Source organism: Hippocampus comes, unplaced genomic scaffold (genome assembly GCF_001891065.2).
Source record: "Hippocampus comes isolate QL1 unplaced genomic scaffold, H_comes_QL1_v1.1 scaffold13, whole genome shotgun sequence".
Lineage (NCBI taxonomy): Eukaryota > Metazoa > Chordata > Actinopteri > Syngnathiformes > Syngnathidae > Hippocampus > Hippocampus comes.
In genome coordinates, this window is record NW_017805532.1 from 234,621 (window position 1) to 253,417 (window position 18,797).

Below are 18,797 nucleotides of genomic sequence, written 5' to 3' on the forward strand. Positions count from 1 at the left end.
GAAACCGCATTTTAGTGTCATCTTGGCTTTTGAGTGGACACTCAGGGAGGAACTCTGTTAGTTCTAAGGTTCGGGGTTTGAATCTGGGCCTATGTGTGCTTGTGAGGCTTTTCTCCAGGTTCTCCCGCTTCATCCCACGTTCCAAAAACATTCATCTTAGATTAAATGAGTTTTCATTTGGTGTAAATGTCAGTGTGAATATTTGTTGATCCCTCTGTGGCTTGCAATTGGCTGCTGTGAAGTCAGCTAGGGTAGGCTCTGGCTCACCTGTGAGCTTGATAACCGGCATAGAAAATGGATGAATGGAATCGTGGATGCATATATCACTGAAAGCTGCATTTGTCAAAGGCTTGTTTATCACACATTATTCTTTTCAGGTTTTACTATAAACTACTTCAGCACAAGTAGAAACATAATTTTGCACTTCCCACACATAAGTTGACAACATTAGTAAACCCTTGCATATTTGAGGTTTGAAAATTCACAGAAGGATTAATTAGTATTAAATTCACAGAGAGCAAATGAGGGAACTTTGGTGAATGGCTTTTATGTGCCATATGAGTGGAAATTATTCAAACCTCTGGGCAATTTCGGTTTTAATTCCAAACAGAAATGTATCTTGGTGCGTAATTATGAGTGCATACCATTTGGAATGTCTCGAGGGGGGTCAGGTAGACGAAACACCCAGTAAAGGTAAGTCGCCAAAAGGCTGTTTCGACCCTGCTGGTCCCTGGTCAGCTCCTGACTGTTATGCAGACTGTTGACAATAGACACCACCGACTCGAAGGCAATCTGGGCCAGGTTGGCTGAAAAACAGGACGTCATGATATATTGGATGCATCGAAGTCAGCGACAACATCATCATCTCACCGGTCTGGCCAGCAATAAGCATGGGCTGCATGATGAGCGTGAAGAGATTGTCCAGCACCAGGTGCAGGAAATGCACCAGCGGTTCCAGGCTGGACGACGACAGGGAGATGATGCTGAGCTTCAGCTCGTGCTCCAACTTGTTCTCGGGAATCTTCTCCTCTCGGACACGCAGCGGGAAAATGGCGCCGCCCTCCAGTGCATGACACAGGGTAAAAAAGCGTTCCAAGTGGTTGTCCTGGTGGATAAAGCAAGAGAGTGGGGGTATAGTAGCTACTGTATATAGTGCAGATTATTTCAAGGTAGTATTTGGCGTAAAGATTTTTAGGACTACTGTGCTAAACCATGACCTTAAACTGACCTGAGTGTGCACGGAGGACACAGCCTGGACCTCCAGATTGAACAATCCCTTGTGACTTTCCATCCACTTGACTGGGATGGTTTGAGAAGGAAGTTTCTGCAAAACAAACAAAAGGCAGCAAACTCAACAATAGGGTGGATTTATCCAAGAAAAAAAATAAAAAGGGATGCTGAGAGGTATCTTTAAACATGTTTACCTCAGCAGTGTGCAGCGAGTAATTCGGAGGGAGTCGCTCCAAGGCGATGGGCAAGCAGAACTGACCCGTGTGCAGTCTGTCATTTATCCATATGGGCAGCCACTAGATGAGGAGGCAAGTGCAACAAAGAACATTGTACCTCCCCAAAAAGAAAAAAAACTCATTTTGTATGATCATGAAGCTTACAGAGAAGCCAATCAGCGTTTCGCAACTGTTGCCCTGGTTCTGCTTCTGATGGCAGCTGATGTGGTAAAAGGTGAAGAGCAAGTGGTGTCGCTCCGTTAGACGCGCGGGAAGGGCCAGCTTCACCTCCTCGTAGAAATCCGGTGATCTGACCAAAAAAGGAGACACTTACAGACGGCAGGGGCTCCAGACTGCCCCTAAACGGTGGCATTTTGCTCCTCAAACTTGAGACAGTGTATGTCCATTTTTCAGCTGCTTGCACCTGTGCGATCAGTAAATTTGCAGATTTTTAAAAATTTAAGTTGCTATTCCTCAATATAGGGCATCATTGGGAACGTCAAAATTATATGAGGAGACCGTTGGAAGCAGACGATTGTATTTATTTTATAGCCTTGTATTTGTTCAGGCTGTTTTCAAATATATCATTGCAAAGATATTATTCATTTAATTGAATTAAAAAATATAACTCCATTCAAGTACTGTACAGTGATCCTAACCTACACACGAGGTAAAAAGCCGCTATACAGAGCCCCAACACCCCCAAAAAAAACTTTTTGAACACATTCAAACACAAAACAATGAAACAAACAAAACACATTGAACAAAAGGTAAACCATGGGGTAGAGGTGTATAACTGTACTTGCTTGTTATGGTAGGTAACAGGCGTGTAAACTTCTCGCACAAATTCAGGGCCACTGGATTTGCCAAAAATGACCTGGGGGGGGGGGGGGGAACACACACACACACATGCACAATTCATAAAAGTTTGGTTTGAATTAGCATGCAGTATGTTTACTTTATTATTGATAAATGGAAACTGTGGCAGAGTTTAATATTGCGAACCAAGTGTTTTGTTGAATACCTTATAGGGTGCATAAACATCCATTATAAAAGATTATAATCTATCAGAGGACACCCAGAATAAGAGACTGTGATACAGTCCAACCATTATTTTAAACAGTTTTTTTTAGCTGAGCTTTTCATAACTTTACGTTCTTTCTAAACCAACTTTTGCCAACTTATTTTTTTTTTGGTGTATGTGTATAGTTCGAGAGGTAGCATCTGCACTCACAGGTAGGGCGCAGCTGGGGTCTTCTCCACTCATAAACTGGATTTTGATGGTGATGTTTCGTGCAGACGTAAGCCTGTTGACAAAGTTCAGCCTCTGGGGATAAATAAAGAGCAAGTTCCTGCAGAATACAAAGGGGGGAAAATGTGATGTAATTCAGGTTTTAAACACTAGAGGGCAATAGTGACATGTGAGTAATTTTGCAATGAGTGAAGTAATGGGAAACAGAGGTTATCTTGACATCAGTAATAGGAAGACAACATTGAAGACATTGTTAGAGCATGCATGCAATTCTTTTTACAGGGTGTCCCAAAATATTTGACATCATTTTGTCATCATTCTCACTGGAATTCTTTCAAACATTAGATCTTTTTGGTTTCAAATTGTGTGTGTTTTTCTTTATTGTGTAAACATTAAATTGAAAACAGCTCCCAGATGGTACTGACTGGACTTGTGACCCAGTTTCGTTTCGCAGACGGTGCAGCATTGTGAACATTTGCAAAGCTTTGTGACATTGCTTAGGTATCGGATGGACAGGTAACCCCACCGCATACTTACAAAATAATTGACAAGCAACAAATCAAGATATTTTTTGTGGTATTGTTTGAGGTTTCAGGAGACTCTGAAACTATCTCCAGAACAGGAGACTCCAGATGGCAAATGACTGGCTAATTTATCAATTTCATACTCGATGGGCGGTCAGGCCCTCCAAAACCCAAACTCTCCACCCATCCATTATCCAAACCGCTTATCTTCACGATTTGTATAAAATATTTTTTTAAAAATTGAAGTCAACTTTCCATAATGCCGCCTTTAAAATAAAAATGCGGAATCCAGTACAATGCAATGAGCGACACCACCTCTTGAGACTAATGAGTGCAGCATGACTGTTTTCGTTGCCTGAGGCTTGTTGGAGGGAAAAAAAAGAACAGTTTCTGTTTGAACAAGAAGGCCTGTTTGAACCTCAGGCTATTTTCTTTTTCTCCTTACAAAACCATATTTGTATTTCCAATTTCTGCGTTTTACAACCATACTTTCAACGCTCTCACACATCTTACTTAGAGCAGTGGGCCCCAACCTTTTTTTGTGTTTGCGGACCGGCAAACATTTTTTTTCATCTTTTTAAATTGCCAGTTTGCAAGCACAGCTACTGACAACAAAGATAATTATAGAGTAATGCAACATTTTATTAACATTCATTCATTTCAAACAGTGTTATTCTATGGCACAACAAATGTAGAAGAAAATATAATAACACAGTGAACTATTAAGAAATGGACCAATTAGAAATCATAATGTAATTATAATAATGTTTTTTTAAATTATGATGCTACATAGGGCGTTAGCATCATTGCTACTTGCAAATGGGTCTGATGAAAAGATGACACGATTGATTGCTGCTTCTATCCGGTGGCTGCGGGCTAGTTATTAGCGACTAAACTGCTAATGTTTACATGGGCAGGCTGTTCAAACCCCGCTCGCATTTTTGCCACGTGTTCAAATGAATCAACCGGTTTCTTGTATTGCCTTGTTTTTGACTGCATAGCACGCACAACAGATTCCTCCTCTACGTTGCTCTGGCGATATCGCCAAGGGAGGAACTTCTCTGGTCAAAATCGCTTCATCTTCGGAAGTCATGGCTGCCCAGGAGCTGCGCTTTTAGCTGTCCGTTTGGCCAATTTGTTCCGATTACTTTCTGTCTACTGCTTCTTCTTGCATTTATTGGAGGATTCTGTTTATTTCAACTAGCAAACCAAAGTTAGAAGGGGGACTCCAAATGGCTCGAGTCGCAGGTCTGTCTCTGTGGGGCCCGGTCCCAAATGGGCCGAGGCCCGGTACTGGTCCACGGACCGGTTTTTGGGGACCACTGACTTCGAGTATACGCTATCGGAGTGTTTTACAGGTGTCACTGAGGCTTACCTGTAAATGTTATGAGGCACGTAAACCTCACTGGAGGGAAACTCCAGCACTTCTTTGACATGTCGAATATTCTTCTCCGCCACGGGAATGAGGGGGATGAGCTCGGTGGACAAACAAGCCTGAGGTAAGTCGTGCAGTGGAGACATGTCCAGCTTTATGGAGCCTGAAGCGACAAGACGTGAATGCTACTGTTGGTTCTGCAGCATTTCACCATAAAACCCAACTGAACATTTTTTTTTTCTTAAACATGACAAGGGGGAACCTGATATTGTCTTGATTCGTCTCTGTGGAGTGGATGTTTTCTTGATATCATACAGGAATTTGAGCAAGTCCTCGTCACTCAAACGATCCCCTTCCTGAAGCAGAAAAAAAAAACGACTTTAATGATGTAATGTGCGACACTATCACGACTACACTTCTACAACTAATACTAGAATGCCAGCTTCATTATCATGTAGTAGACTAAAATTACCACAGCTACCTAATACTACCAACTTGTCATTGTCTGTACCATTGGTGAATCATCCAGGACATGGATTGGACTCACCCGTGATCCTAATACGCTCCAGAAAATGGATGGAAGGACATTTTTAAATATACATTTATTTCTGTAGTTTTAATATATCTGTATGCTTTTTTTCAAAAAGAGGGAATTCTGAAAATACAAGAGAACGGGGACTTACGACTTTATTATAAAAGCATTTAAACTCCCTTCCGAGGTTGAATAGCTTGAATTGTTTTTGCAGTTGCTTGACGTGGATGCCAAACATTGTTATGTGTTGAAAGGAATGTATTTGGAAGGTTAACAATCTTTTTTTACAGGACATGTTGCATCTCAGCGGAGCAAAAAAGGCCTTTTTTTTTTTCGGAAGCCTGACCTGTTTGAAGATGGTGCTGATGGTGATAGTGGCAGGCTTGAAAGCAGAGATGTTACACGGCTGCTCGTCGAAAGTGCTGAAACGTTCTGAGTTTCTCCGGGGCATCTGCACTTTACGATCTATGCTGCTGGATTTCCCTGATGGAAAAAAAAAAAAAAAAATCCTCGAGGGAAAAAGAAAAAAGCCAAATAAGGGGCCATTATCCAAACCGCTTATCTTCACGATTTGTATAAAATATTTTTTTAAAAATTGAAGTCAACTTTCCATAATGCCGCCTTTAAAATAAAAATGCGGAATCCAGTACAATGCAATGAGCGACACCACCTCTTGAGACTAATGAGTGCAGCATGACTGTTTTCGTTGCCTGAGGCTTGTTGGAGGGAAAAAAAAGAACAGTTTCTGTTTGAACAAGAAGGCCTGTTTGAACCTCAGGCTATTTTCTTTTTCTCCTTACAAAACCATATTTGTATTTCCAATTTCTGCGTTTTACAACCATACTTTCAACGCTCTCACACATCTTACTTAGAGCAGTGGGCCCCAACCTTTTTTTGTGTTTGCGGACCGGCAAACATTTTTTTTCATCTTTTTAAATTGCCAGTTTGCAAGCACAGCTACTGACAACAAAGATAATTATAGAGTAATGCAACATTTTATTAACATTCATTCATTTCAAACAGTGTTATTCTATGGCACAACAAATGTAGAAGAAAATATAATAACACAGTGAACTATTAAGAAATGGACCAATTAGAAATCATAATGTAATTATAATAATGTTTTTTTAAATTATGATGCTACATAGGGCGTTAGCATCATTGCTACTTGCAAATGGGTCTGATGAAAAGATGACACGATTGATTGCTGCTTCTATCCGGTGGCTGCGGGCTAGTTATTAGCGACTAAACTGCTAATGTTTACATGGGCAGGCTGTTCAAACCCCGCTCGCATTTTTGCCACGTGTTCAAATGAATCAACCGGTTTCTTGTATTGCCTTGTTTTTGACTGCATAGCACGCACAACAGATTCCTCCTCTACGTTGCTCTGGCGATATCGCCAAGGGAGGAACTTCTCTGGTCAAAATCGCTTCATCTTCGGAAGTCATGGCTGCCCAGGAGCTGCGCTTTTAGCTGTCCGTTTGGCCAATTTGTTCCGATTACTTTCTGTCTACTGCTTCTTCTTGCATTTATTGGAGGATTCTGTTAAAATCGCTTCATCTTTGGAAGTCATGGCTGCCCAGGAGCTGCGCTTTTAGCTGTCCGTTTGGCCAATTTGTTCCGATTACTTTCTGTCTACTGCTTCTTCTTGCATTTATTGGAGGATTCTGTTTATTTCAACTAGCAAACCAAAGTTAGAAGGGGGACTCCAAATGGCTCGAGTCGCAGGTCTGTCTCTGTGGGGCCCGGTCCCAAATGGGCCGAGGCCCGGTACTGGTCCACGGACCGGTTTTTGGGGACCACTGACTTCGAGTATACGCTATCGGAGTGTTTTACAGGTGTCACTGAGGCTTACCTGTAAATGTTATGAGGCACGTAAACCTCACTGGAGGGAAACTCCAGCACTTCTTTGACATGTCGAATATTCTTCTCCGCCACGGGAATGAGGGGGATGAGCTCGGTGGACAAACAAGCCTGAGGTAAGTCGTGCAGTGGAGACATGTCCAGCTTTATGGAGCCTGAAGCGACAAGACGTGAATGCTACTGTTGGTTCTGCAGCATTTCACCATAAAACCCAACTGAACATTTTTTTTTTCTTAAACATGACAAGGGGGAACCTGATATTGTCTTGATTCGTCTCTGTGGAGTGGATGTTTTCTTGATATCATACAGGAATTTGAGCAAGTCCTCGTCACTCAAACGATCCCCTTCCTGAAGCAGAAAAAAAAAACGACTTTAATGATGTAATGTGCGACACTATCACGACTACACTTCTACAACTAATACTAGAATGCCAGCTTCATTATCATGTAGTAGACTAAAATTACCACAGCTACCTAATACTACCAACTTGTCATTGTCTGTACCATTGGTGAATCATCCAGGACATGGATTGGACTCACCCGTGATCCTAATACGCTCCAGAAAATGGATGGAAGGACATTTTTAAATATACATTTATTTCTGTAGTTTTAATATATCTGTATGCTTTTTTTCAAAAAGAGGGAATTCTGAAAATACAAGAGAACGGGGACTTACGACTTTATTATAAAAGCATTTAAACTCCCTTCCGAGGTTGAATAGCTTGAATTGTTTTTGCAGTTGCTTGACGTGGATGCCAAACATTGTTATGTGTTGAAAGGAATGTATTTGGAAGGTTAACAATCTTTTTTTACAGGACATGTTGCATCTCAGCGGAGCAAAAAAGGCCTTTTTTTTTTTCGGAAGCCTGACCTGTTTGAAGATGGTGCTGATGGTGATAGTGGCAGGCTTGAAAGCAGAGATGTTACACGGCTGCTCGTCGAAAGTGCTGAAACGTTCTGAGTTTCTCCGGGGCATCTGCACTTTACGATCTATGCTGCTGGATTTCCCTGATGGAAAAAAAAAAAAAAAAAATCATCGAGGTCAAATGAAAACAGCCAAATAAGGGAGGGGGTGTGGCGCACACCTTTTACGCTGTCAGAGTCGGTGATGTCGCGGTCAATGGCGACAGTGCTGACGACTTCCATGATGTTGACGGTGGCCCAGGCAAAGGGCATGCGGTAGCAACCCAGCCTGTGGCAGAAGGCCTCGGCTTGGCCACGCAGTTTCTCCAGCTTGTCCTTGTTCTGCAAGGACACAAGCACAAATTCTTCAAATGTGACATATTCGGAGGATCTCCTCATTTTCTCTGCTCGAAACAATCCCTGAGTAGTTGCGCAGCGCGCAAAAAAAAAAGCGAGGCACGCGGCGTTAACCATTTCCCGTCTGGACCTACTAAACTTATCAAATAAACATACGGTACAATTACAATGAACATACAATGTTTTACACAGATAACGTGCTTTATAACTCAGTTCACCTTCTGAATGTAATGTATTAAAATAGACCCGTTTATTGATATTGCGCCGAATGATACGGTGTGCCTAATGGTCCGACAAATATGGTGACCATCCTTTCTGTAACATATTTAACATTTATATGCAGTATAAACGTCTTGCCCAATGCCCTTAGTGGTTGTGTTATAGTGCAGCTCTGCATGGGTATGATTGATTTGACTTCTTTTCAACAGCAAATGAGTTCAACAGTTTCTTCCATTTCTCAATCTATTTTTATGGCCATCCCGAGTAAGTGTATAGCATTTAATATTTACCATTTCAACAATTTTAGCGTATTCGGACAGCTTACGTTACCTTTGACGATTCACAATCCCTCATCGTCATGTAAGGCTCCGCGCAGTCGCCGATCTCCCCTTGCTGGAGAACCTTTTCAATCTGGAACAAAAAGTACATAGAGATAATTAATTACATTTCCGACCTGTTTATAATGTTACAGTGGCTAAAACAGCAAAGTTTATTTTCAAAGATTTATTTCAGTACAGTTCTTATTTAACTTATGTACAATACATTTTACATATTATCATCAAGGAAGGACATTTTCTTCCTTAAAAAAAAACAGAGGATGCAAGGCTGCCTTTCCAGCAGCTCCTATATTTTGTTCTTCTACTTCTTCCTTTCATAACTTTGCTGCTGTGAATTGGGAATTTCTCCATTGCGAGACTACTAAAGGTTTTATTATCTTATGAGTTTAATGTTGTCATGATACTGGTACTTGAAGAGATTAGAATTTTTTTTTTTTTTAGATTGTGCTGTAAAAAGTCACATAACCACTATTAATGGATCCCAATTTCACCTTGATGACCAGATAGATGTCGGGCGAAGGGTAGGTGATGGAGAAGATGGCCGACCGGGCCAGTGAGGAGGGATCAACGTGAGGAGTGTGCGATCGCAGGAAGCCTTTTAACTGCTCAGTGTTCAGGTCACAGTAGAAGTTCTCGGAAATCTGAAAATAAGAGGATAGACTGGTGTTGAGCATCATTTCACCCTCAAATAAGAGCGCAGAGAGTGACCAGTTTTCTACAGCCATAGAGCTCATTAGACTTTTGGGTGACTTGGAAGCTACGGTACCCCAGTTGACCTTGGTAATGGACTGGGGGTGGGGGTGGGGGGGGGGCAATCGTTTCAAAATTTGAGATTGTATTTTAGGCCCACATTGACCAGTCCTGACTAAAATGAATGTTTTATTAATGCCGGAGAAAACCCAGAGAAGATGTCAACTCCACAAAGGAAGGCCAGAGCCAAAATTTAAAACCAGAACCAGAGTGTCAAGCCAAAACATACCAAAGCTAGGAAAAAGTCTTGAATCTTAGCTAAGCTCCCCCTGAAAGTGCGGAAAGAGATAAACACATTTGCTATTTGGTAATTTTGCCCTGATCGTGTGTCAACTCGTACTTAATTTTCATGGTGCTCGATGACTACGCCACATTGTCTGATGACACCAATCTGCAAATAAGGTCAAGCACCCGTCCGAAGACGTCACGCCAATTTATTGAGCTGATGGGACAGCTCCAGAAATAGAGCCTATCCTTGGACCATGTTGACATTGCAGGAAGACAAATGTCACAAACATACAATTTAGATTTGTCATGTGTGTGCTGCTCCTCAAAAATGAACAACACCGGCAAAAATACTGTAAGCTGGTTTTGTGACTATGCTTCCAGCATAAACCGCTGCAGTATTATCATCACGACCTCAGGCTATGAACAAAGCCACATGTGCCGGTCATGTGATGGCTGTGATGCTCGGCTTTTCCCCTCACTGGGCTTCTTTCCAAGAGGGCCGGCCACACAGAGCACCGCAGCAGATTTGGTGGTTGCCTCCCCCCCCCTCCAAAAAAAGCACCAGATGTCAAATCGTATCCATGAATCCTGTGACACGCTTGGTTTTGTCACTCTATGTGCAGATGAAAACCTCGTGTTGATAACAGGTCATGTTACAGGAAGCCAAATGCAACAGACGCGAGGGGTGTGGTCATGGAGTCGTCAGCATCGATCTTCTGCGAAGCGGAACAAAGGCGTCAACAAGAGCGGCGCTTGAGTTGTGGCCTCACGGTTAATGACAAACATATTCACGTGTGAAGAAGTCCGCCTTACCGGCCTCCTCCTTTTTTAAATCTGGCCCCTCGGGTATTTACATTGTCAACAGTGCTCCAGTATGTCTGACCTCCCTTTTTCCTGAACTCAACTTGCCTCAGAATTGTGCTTTTTATTTTTGCATTCTTACTTGCATTCCTCTGTTGCAAGACCCGGCTTTTTTGCCTTTATTTCTTTGTTCCCAAATTCGATCCTTGTTTTTCAACATCTCTCCTGTCTTTCTTCATCTCAGAACTGCTTTTTTTTTTCCTGGCGTCTGTTGCTTCCTGACATCCTTCCCTCAGACCCGCTTTTTATTCATGCATCCAATAATCTTTTTTTTCTTCTACCTCCTTCCTTCCACACCAAACGTGATTTATTTTACTTCCTTCACTCCTATCTTCCAGTCTGCCTTTTTTCCTTCACCCTCTCTTCCTTCCTTTCATGAGACTTGATTTTGCATCTTTGTTTGCTTTGCTTTAACGTGCATTCTGCCTTCTTTGCCTACCTTCTTTCCTTCCCTCAGACCTGCTTTTCATGTTGCATTCCTTCTTTATTTGCTTGAAATTACTTCTCTGCCTTCCTTTCTTCACTGCCTGGCCAATCCTTTTCTCCAAGTTCTTTAGTCATAGTTAAAAAAAATGTTTTATAAAATAATTGGATACATATAATCAATCAATCACTCAATCAATTATAAATCGTAAAATCAATCCAATTTCCACAGAGCATGTTCTCATTAGGTTCGCTGTCCAGATGACATAAAGCACATACGGCCAAACAACCATGCACACTCACATTCACATTCAAACCTATGCACAATTTTGAGTCTTCAATGAACATACATGTTCTTGAAATGTGTGAGAAAGCCGGGAGAACATGCAAATTCGGCACAGGAAGCAGAGATCCAAACCCAGAACCTCGGCACTATGAAGCAGTTATGCTAACTAACCACCACTAGCCCCCCATGCTGCCTTCTATTATTTCCTGTGGGGCGAAAAATGTTTCAACATTCGAACAAATTGGATCATGTTCCAAATTTTTCAATATTTGCGGTTCTCCTGTTGCACTTTGTAGGCCACTTGTTGGGTCAAGCACTGTACGTCCACTTAGCACGACGAACACACCAGAGACCCATGATTAATAAGGAGAGAATTATGCGGAATGATGTGAACATCTGTTGCCAATTTCTCAGATGCCAAACAGCAACAAAACCACTGTGAGCTAAAAAAAAAACAAAAAAACAAACACGAGCGCAAGAAATCTTACAAGGCAAACAAGAGGTACGGATGCGAGGAAACGACAAACAGACAGCATAAAAGCAGAAGAAAATGTGACATACAGTCGAGGGATGTCGTAGTCTGGAGGGGAAAAACAAGAGCAGTAAGGCAACAGGAAAGCGGAACACTAAATGGGTCAGGAAAAAAATGTTCTGCAAAAGTGTAACCGTTTCTCTCATGCACAATTTCATAGCTCCTTAACAGTAACTGTAACATTGCATTCACCAGTTAAGAGAGCCTACAGTAAGTAAGCTATTGCCAACCCAAAATGATGGATGGCCATATTGGTCCATTCATAGTGTAGAGCACAGGTGTCGAAGTCCGGTCCTCGAGGGCCGGTGTCCTGCATGTTTTCCATCCCTCCCTGCTGCAACACACCTGATCCAAATGATCAGTTCATCAGCAAGCGCTATCGGAGCCTGATAGTGATCCTGATCATTTGAATCAGGTGTGTTGCAGCAGGGAGGGATGGAAAACATGCAGGACACCGGCCCTCGAGGACCGGACTTCGACACCTGTGGTGTAGAGTTTTCATGCGTGACAAAGGGCGAATTCGGAAATGTGCTCGGAGCATGCAATGTTTCACTCCGACCATTCGGTAACTCAGAGTGTTGCTCAAATTGAAAAACGGACTGCTCGTGCGTACACTAGACGCCTCCGACTGGAGACACAGTGCACAATGCTGGCAGCATTCGTAAATCAAAGGGTGCGGAATGCACTTTACCTGTCCGAAAACAATCACTCTCAGAGTTGTGTATAGGTGTCAGAGTGAATTTCCAAGCCGAAATAAATAAATCAATAAATAAATTGTACAGTGCTGCATACAAATATACTGTAACGCTACTACCAATACTAATGCTAATGTGAGAGATATCCTGGCTGGTCCATCAACATTATAGACCACTTAGTTTTAGCATGCGAAAAAAGGTTTTACAAGCGTTGCACAGAAGTCTGAATGGTAACGCAAGCATCAATACTACTGACATAAGGTTTCGGGCTGGTGCACCGTTATTATAAAACACTTTCTTTTTAGTGTGACAAACTTTGATGTACTAGCATACACAGTCAAGTTAGCATCTGTGCTAATCCTAACATGAGAGCTATCCTTGCTTGTCCACCAATATTATAGACTATTACATAAGTTTATATACGAGGCAAAGTTTCTACAAGCACTGTACACAACACTGAATTGTAATATTAGCAAGATGCTCTGTCCTGGATGTTCCACCAATTTCCAGTTTATAGAAGTCTAATTATGAGCGCGTGACAGTAATGTTAGCACTAGTGCTAATGCTAACACCAACCAGGGGAGGAGTTGTTGCTACCACCAAAATGATAGATCACAGGTGTACAGTAAAACAAAATTTGTCAAAGTGCTCCACATAACTCTGAACAGGAACGCTAATACAAGAACAGAGGCTTGAATGGCCGGTCTCCTCATTACAAGCAAGTGTAGAATAAAAATAGTTATTTTTAGGTCCAGTTATTACATATCACTGCTTTTGTGCCCTGTACTACCCATCAGCCAAAATCAGAGTCATCAGCATCAGTTCTACTTGACAGCGCGGTCAGAAGAGGGCAAGGCCACTGGCATAAAACCCCATCACACTGTCTCCACCAGCTCTGAAGCACAAGCTAAATCCTTCCAGCCTCTTCACCCACAAAACCTCCCGGCGAAATCCATCCTCCAAATCATGCAAACAGCCATGGCTCAAAGTAGCCGGTTGGTGGGAAAAAAAAACTGCACAGTATTAGTAGTGATAGAGGCAAAACATGTTGTAGATTACACTGATCCCTGACTGACTTGAGTGCCTAAAGACATGCAGAAAATCAGGAGACACATGGCACGCAATAATACATCGGGGGTGGGGTGTGGAGGTGGTAATAACAACATCACTCAATATTAAAATAAGTGTGAGCTCCGCCTATGTAAGTGGAAAATGGGATAAAAATTCTAATGATGCTAATAATGATATCAAGCAAGATCTAACGAGACCACTACCTCAAAGTGCGTTTGACTTTGTCTTTGGCTTCTTGGTTTGTTGTGATGTGTCTTGAAGCATTGTCTGCTCAAGGTCATGGTGATTGTTTCGAGTCACTTTGCTTACCTTTTTTTTCTCTTTCAGGTCATACAAGGCCATGGTGGCAAATATGGGCTCGATGTCAATCTCGAACCTAAAAAGAAATCATTCAGAAATGACTCCAGCGCTGGAACGTGCTGATATTTAATTCATGTTTCGCCTGGTGCTTTTCTCGTATCGTATTTCTATTCTACTTCTCCCTGCTCTGTGTGACTGCTTTGAGTCTTTGTTGTATCTGGAATCACTTTGTGATGTGAAATGAGGGGATGAATTCAGGAAATACAAACATCTGTCACGTCAGTGGGTTATAAGGAGGACAAGGTTGTGTTTGTGTGTTTTTAAATGCTTTGAGAGAGTGAGGAGATGCTGTAAATTAGTGTGGGGAGGGGGGGGCGGATGCAACAGCCGCCAAGTATTCTGCCTGGACCCACAAATGGACACAACATCCAAGAATGTGCAATGCATGAGTTAAAAAAAGGCCTTAGTTTTCCTATTAATACAACCATCTGCTGCTGAAGTCATCCAGAAATGTTCAACATACTTGATGGCCTGGCATCGGATCAGGATGCGGTCTCCAGTGTGTTCTTTGGGGCAGTCGGGGACGGGTCGGATCTCCACAGCGTCTTCCTGGAACACGAGAGAAGTATTACTTTTGGAAAGTATGCAAGAAAGAGCAGGAGTTAGACGGATTCCGTTGCTAAATGTGTGTCTTTAGGTAAGAAAAATACCACTTTATTTAGCAACAAGAGGTAATTTGTTTGACACTTTGGCACAGTCTACGACATGCATTACAGCTTGACTTTGGATTGGATCAGCCAGTGTTTAATTTGCTCATAAATCAATGATGTCATTGAAAGTGAAATAAAACATTACAGCTGCAGTGTTCCGCACATCCACATTCACCTGTGCCATAAACGATTTTGGTTCGATCTGTCAACATGCAACTGTGGTCACATTCAACTTTCATTGCTGTACGGAAAGCCGCTCGGCTGCTTGTGTGGTCCTTGTGTGAGTTTGCTAATCGATACCAGCGCCGGTTCCCTTAATTAAGCGGCATTTTGAAAGCAGTTAAGTTTTGAAAGCAGCAACAGTGTTACTAAAAACAATCAAGTTAGACTCGTTCAATGATGAATAAATGCTTTATATTACACTGAAGCACAGTTGTTTTTTTCCCTTTCCTTTCCTTCCTTGGGGCATGGCAAAGAATGCAAATGAGTATATAAAAAATAGCAAATGAGTATATAATCTGGTAGGGGTTTGACAAAAAACAAAAAAACAAAAACAAATAAATAAATATAAACAATAGGAATTGTAAAATTTTCAATTGCACTTAAAAAAATAATAATTTTAAAAATCAAATTAATTAATCCATTGTTGAATCGTATCCCATCCCATGGATCCAAATATGTTTTGATACTTTTATTGGAGAGATGCACACCCCTAAAAGTAATGGCCAAGGCCTCACCTCGTCAGCGGGTGGGTACAGCGCAAAAACCTCAGGGTGTCTGTTGCCCTGCCGGCTCTCCTGGTTGAAGCGGTCCAGTTCCTCGGGACTGCTGAAGGCCAGCAGCCCGGCCACCCTCTGATCTGGAGTCAAACAGCGCAAGTTGAAGTCGGAGGAGGTCAGCGTGCGGCCAGAGTCATCATTCAACCTCGCTAGAGTTGGAGACTTGACCTGGGCAGATGGCAAAAAGAGAGGGTGGGAGGGTCATAGGTTGAAAGAAAGAAAGAGGATGGAGGGGAGCTGATGTGGATGAATGTGACAATAGAGGGAACAAAAGAGGTGTTAAAATGTCGAGGGGATGGGATACTGTATGAGCGGGATGTACTTATACTGCAGAGAGTAGCAACTCCAAAGGCACCGAGGGAAGCACAGACTTCTGCCAAGGTGAAAAGGTTGTGGTCTCCAAATAAACACAAAGGAGCTCTGGCAAAGTATATTTTAAAAACAGTTCCAAAATTGAACATTTAACATGTTTGTGTTTGCTATGAATGAATAATCACATCAGTACATTGCCTGTTCGCCTTATGCTACTTAAAAATGTGCCCATTTATATTTGTATCTTTTGCGGAACCGGTCATGTGTTTCATTTGCATTACTTCGTGGACCTAACGCATGTTTTAGGAATCTGGATGGAAACTGGGGCAAACTCACACAAGCATGGGGAGAACATGTAAATTCTCCACAGGAAGGCCGTGCTGGGATTCAAACACACAATTTTGAGGTCGATGTGCTAACCACTAACCACCGAGCTGTCGGTCCTGATGGTCATTGGACTTAATGCCAATTAATAACCGCTGCACACAAGTTGGAAATCTCTCAAGAGGGCAATGGTGTCATCATATTGAATTACTCAGTATCTGTAGGCATAGCCATGCTGCTCTTGTCTTTGAACCTCCCGCCATACTAGCTAGCCCCTGGGCTGTCCTTGTCTCTTTTGCTCCCGTCACACATCAATCCCATATTCCCTCTGTCAAAAAGTGTCTGTGCATCGCACCACGATCTAGAAGCCGTGACAGCAAAACGGACTGTGACGTGCCGAAGGACAATCGCCCCGTTCTTCCTTTTACTGTCACACTCTATCTGGCATGCAGATCATGGGAAGCTGGCAACTCCAATAAAGGCCTTTTTGGTTTGGGTGATTAAGCGGCTCTGGCAGAGATGGACTGACAAGAGTGGGTTAAAGGGTTGGCGAGGACTCCGATTGGCTGGCGCTGCCTAAGGCCGAGAGGCCGAGCGTTGGGCAATTTCAGACAAAGGAGAATGGGAACTTGGCATCCAATCCCAGTTGAGGGCCAATAAAGGGAACTAGGAAGTAATTAAAATAAGATAGTTCACTAAAACGTGTAGAACCATGTTTTCATTATTCAGTTCATAGGTAACTTAAGGTTGAGAAGTGCGATACATACACCCTTGATGGACCACCCGTCAATCGCTGGACAGAAAATGACGCTAGTGGCAGGCAGAGTAAGAGGTGAATACAAATGCTTTTTTTTTTTTTTTTTTAAATTGCAAACACAACGGGCCCTATTTTCATACCCAGTGCAAGTCGAGCACAAAGAGCAGTCTAACTGTGTGCATGGGTTTTCTTTCTTTTGGTATTTTTGCAAAACACTCACAGTCTGAAAAATGCATTTGCGCTGTTGTGGGTGTGAACAAAGCCTTGATTGAATGATTGAAAACATGTTGACATCCACCACACATATCAACAGAGCTCAGAATCTGTCTGCCTGTCTGTCAGAATCTTGATCAAATTCACTAAAATTGTGTTACACTACCTGTGCCCAAAAAATTGCCTTTACTTTCATCCACCAAATTGTCAGGTCCGCCAGGGGCGGGTAAAATAAAATGCCCTTTACTTCTGTTATTTCTGTTGAAGTTGTTTGGTATCAGGAGAAATAAAGCAAATTCCAAGTGAGAGAAAAAAAAAGCCAAACTTGTTTTAAGTAATGTTTATTGTCATTACATTTTTTTTCATAAAACCAAGGGCAAACATTAGTTAAGATCAGAAAAAAGATGTTTTTTTTTTTTTTCATATTACCCAGCCTCACTACTCCAACAGAAAGACACAGCGGTGTTGTCCTCTTTCAAACCCTACCCCCACTCCTCTGTGTTGTCTCCCTCTCAAGCCTTGATCAGTATGGACTGTCATGCTGCTCGAAATAAAATTCAGGCCCGCTTCCTCACAAACAAACTTGAATCAAAGGCAGCAAATTGGAGTTCACTGACTACGCACGCGTTGTAGAGCCATACGGAAATAAAAAATATATAAATCCTCAGGGAGTCGCTGATGGTATAGTGTTACACACGCCGGACTTGTGTGCCGGCAGCGTGGGATCGGTTCCGACTCAGAGATAGTGTGAATGTGGGTGTTAATGGTAATTTATCTCTATATGTGCCCTGCCACTGACTGGCAACCAGTTCCGCCCGAAGTCAGCTGGGATAGGCTCCAGCAATTCCCCGCAACCCAGGGTTTGACCATGATTGGCGAGCTGAGCTGGATATTAACCTAGAATTGTTGTCGCGTTCAAGCCTGGCGGGCGCATGGAGAATTTGAAGTGACTAACACAATAGTAGCGTGACACAACAACTGAGAGGCAAGTCAGGGGATTACACAATGTAGAAGGACATGAATGAGTCAAGAGTGGAACTTCTTGCCTGCATGGCAGAGGTTATTATCTAAAGCTGAAGTTCCCTCAAGTCTCATCGCTCTTACAGCTGAGTTTGAGCAGCTTGCGGGGACATGATATGAAATATTTACTTGCTGATAGCTGCTGACTAGCTTCTACGCAAATACCACAGTTGGCTTTCTGGAGTTCCTTCCCACCCATCAAATGTGAAATTAAACACTAAAAAGCAAAAGTAAATATTGGTATTAGTGGTAGTGGGACTTTATTTCTGAAAATGTGTCTGTGTGAGCTGTTCTGCACTTCGGGTCATCTGCTACATAACAATCGTGCTGATTTACATTAAAAAAAAAACCCTCCTCACACCGAGTTATTTACATATGACACAGCACTGAGTTTTTCTGATAAGAATGCTCAGTGTTTTGTTAAAAAACAAAAACAAAATTATTATTTATATATTAGTGCTGTCAAGAGATTAAAAAAAGGTGAGATTAATTAATTATGATCTGTCATTAATTGATCTAATTAATCTGTATTTTAATCTCATCTACAAATTGCTGATAAAGCCCTATTTTCGTTTTAAAGGGATATTAAAAAAAGGCAGCCCACCTACAGAAACAATAAAGTTAGAGATTAAAATTTTGATTGACGCGATTAAAAAACAACGTGCTAAATATAACTGTAATTAATTATTATTCCATATTACATATACATATATATATATATACATATAT

At 42.0% G+C, this 18,797-nt stretch overlaps 1 protein-coding gene across 1 annotated transcript in view; it reads right to left on the reverse strand.

Moving 5' to 3' along the window:
- dock8 (dedicator of cytokinesis 8) overlaps positions 1-18,797 on the reverse strand; it is a 60,905-nt gene that overhangs the window by 27,296 nt on the left and 14,812 nt on the right. The window contains exons 6-21 of the mRNA XM_019878033.1: positions 15,401-15,610; positions 14,477-14,562; positions 13,963-14,029; positions 9,299-9,448; positions 8,800-8,880; positions 8,076-8,235; positions 7,862-7,998; positions 7,246-7,339; positions 6,984-7,146; positions 2,680-2,797; positions 2,252-2,322; positions 1,611-1,755; positions 1,425-1,526; positions 1,229-1,324; positions 871-1,105; positions 645-806 (exon numbers count right to left, since the gene is read on the reverse strand). Of these exons, the coding sequence (XP_019733592.1) occupies positions 645-806; positions 871-1,105; positions 1,229-1,324; positions 1,425-1,526; positions 1,611-1,755; positions 2,252-2,322; positions 2,680-2,797; positions 6,984-7,146; positions 7,246-7,339; positions 7,862-7,998; positions 8,076-8,235; positions 8,800-8,880; positions 9,299-9,448; positions 13,963-14,029; positions 14,477-14,562; positions 15,401-15,610 (2,077 nt within the window). The remainder of the gene's footprint in view (positions 1-644; positions 807-870; positions 1,106-1,228; positions 1,325-1,424; positions 1,527-1,610; positions 1,756-2,251; positions 2,323-2,679; positions 2,798-6,983; positions 7,147-7,245; positions 7,340-7,861; positions 7,999-8,075; positions 8,236-8,799; positions 8,881-9,298; positions 9,449-13,962; positions 14,030-14,476; positions 14,563-15,400; positions 15,611-18,797) is intronic.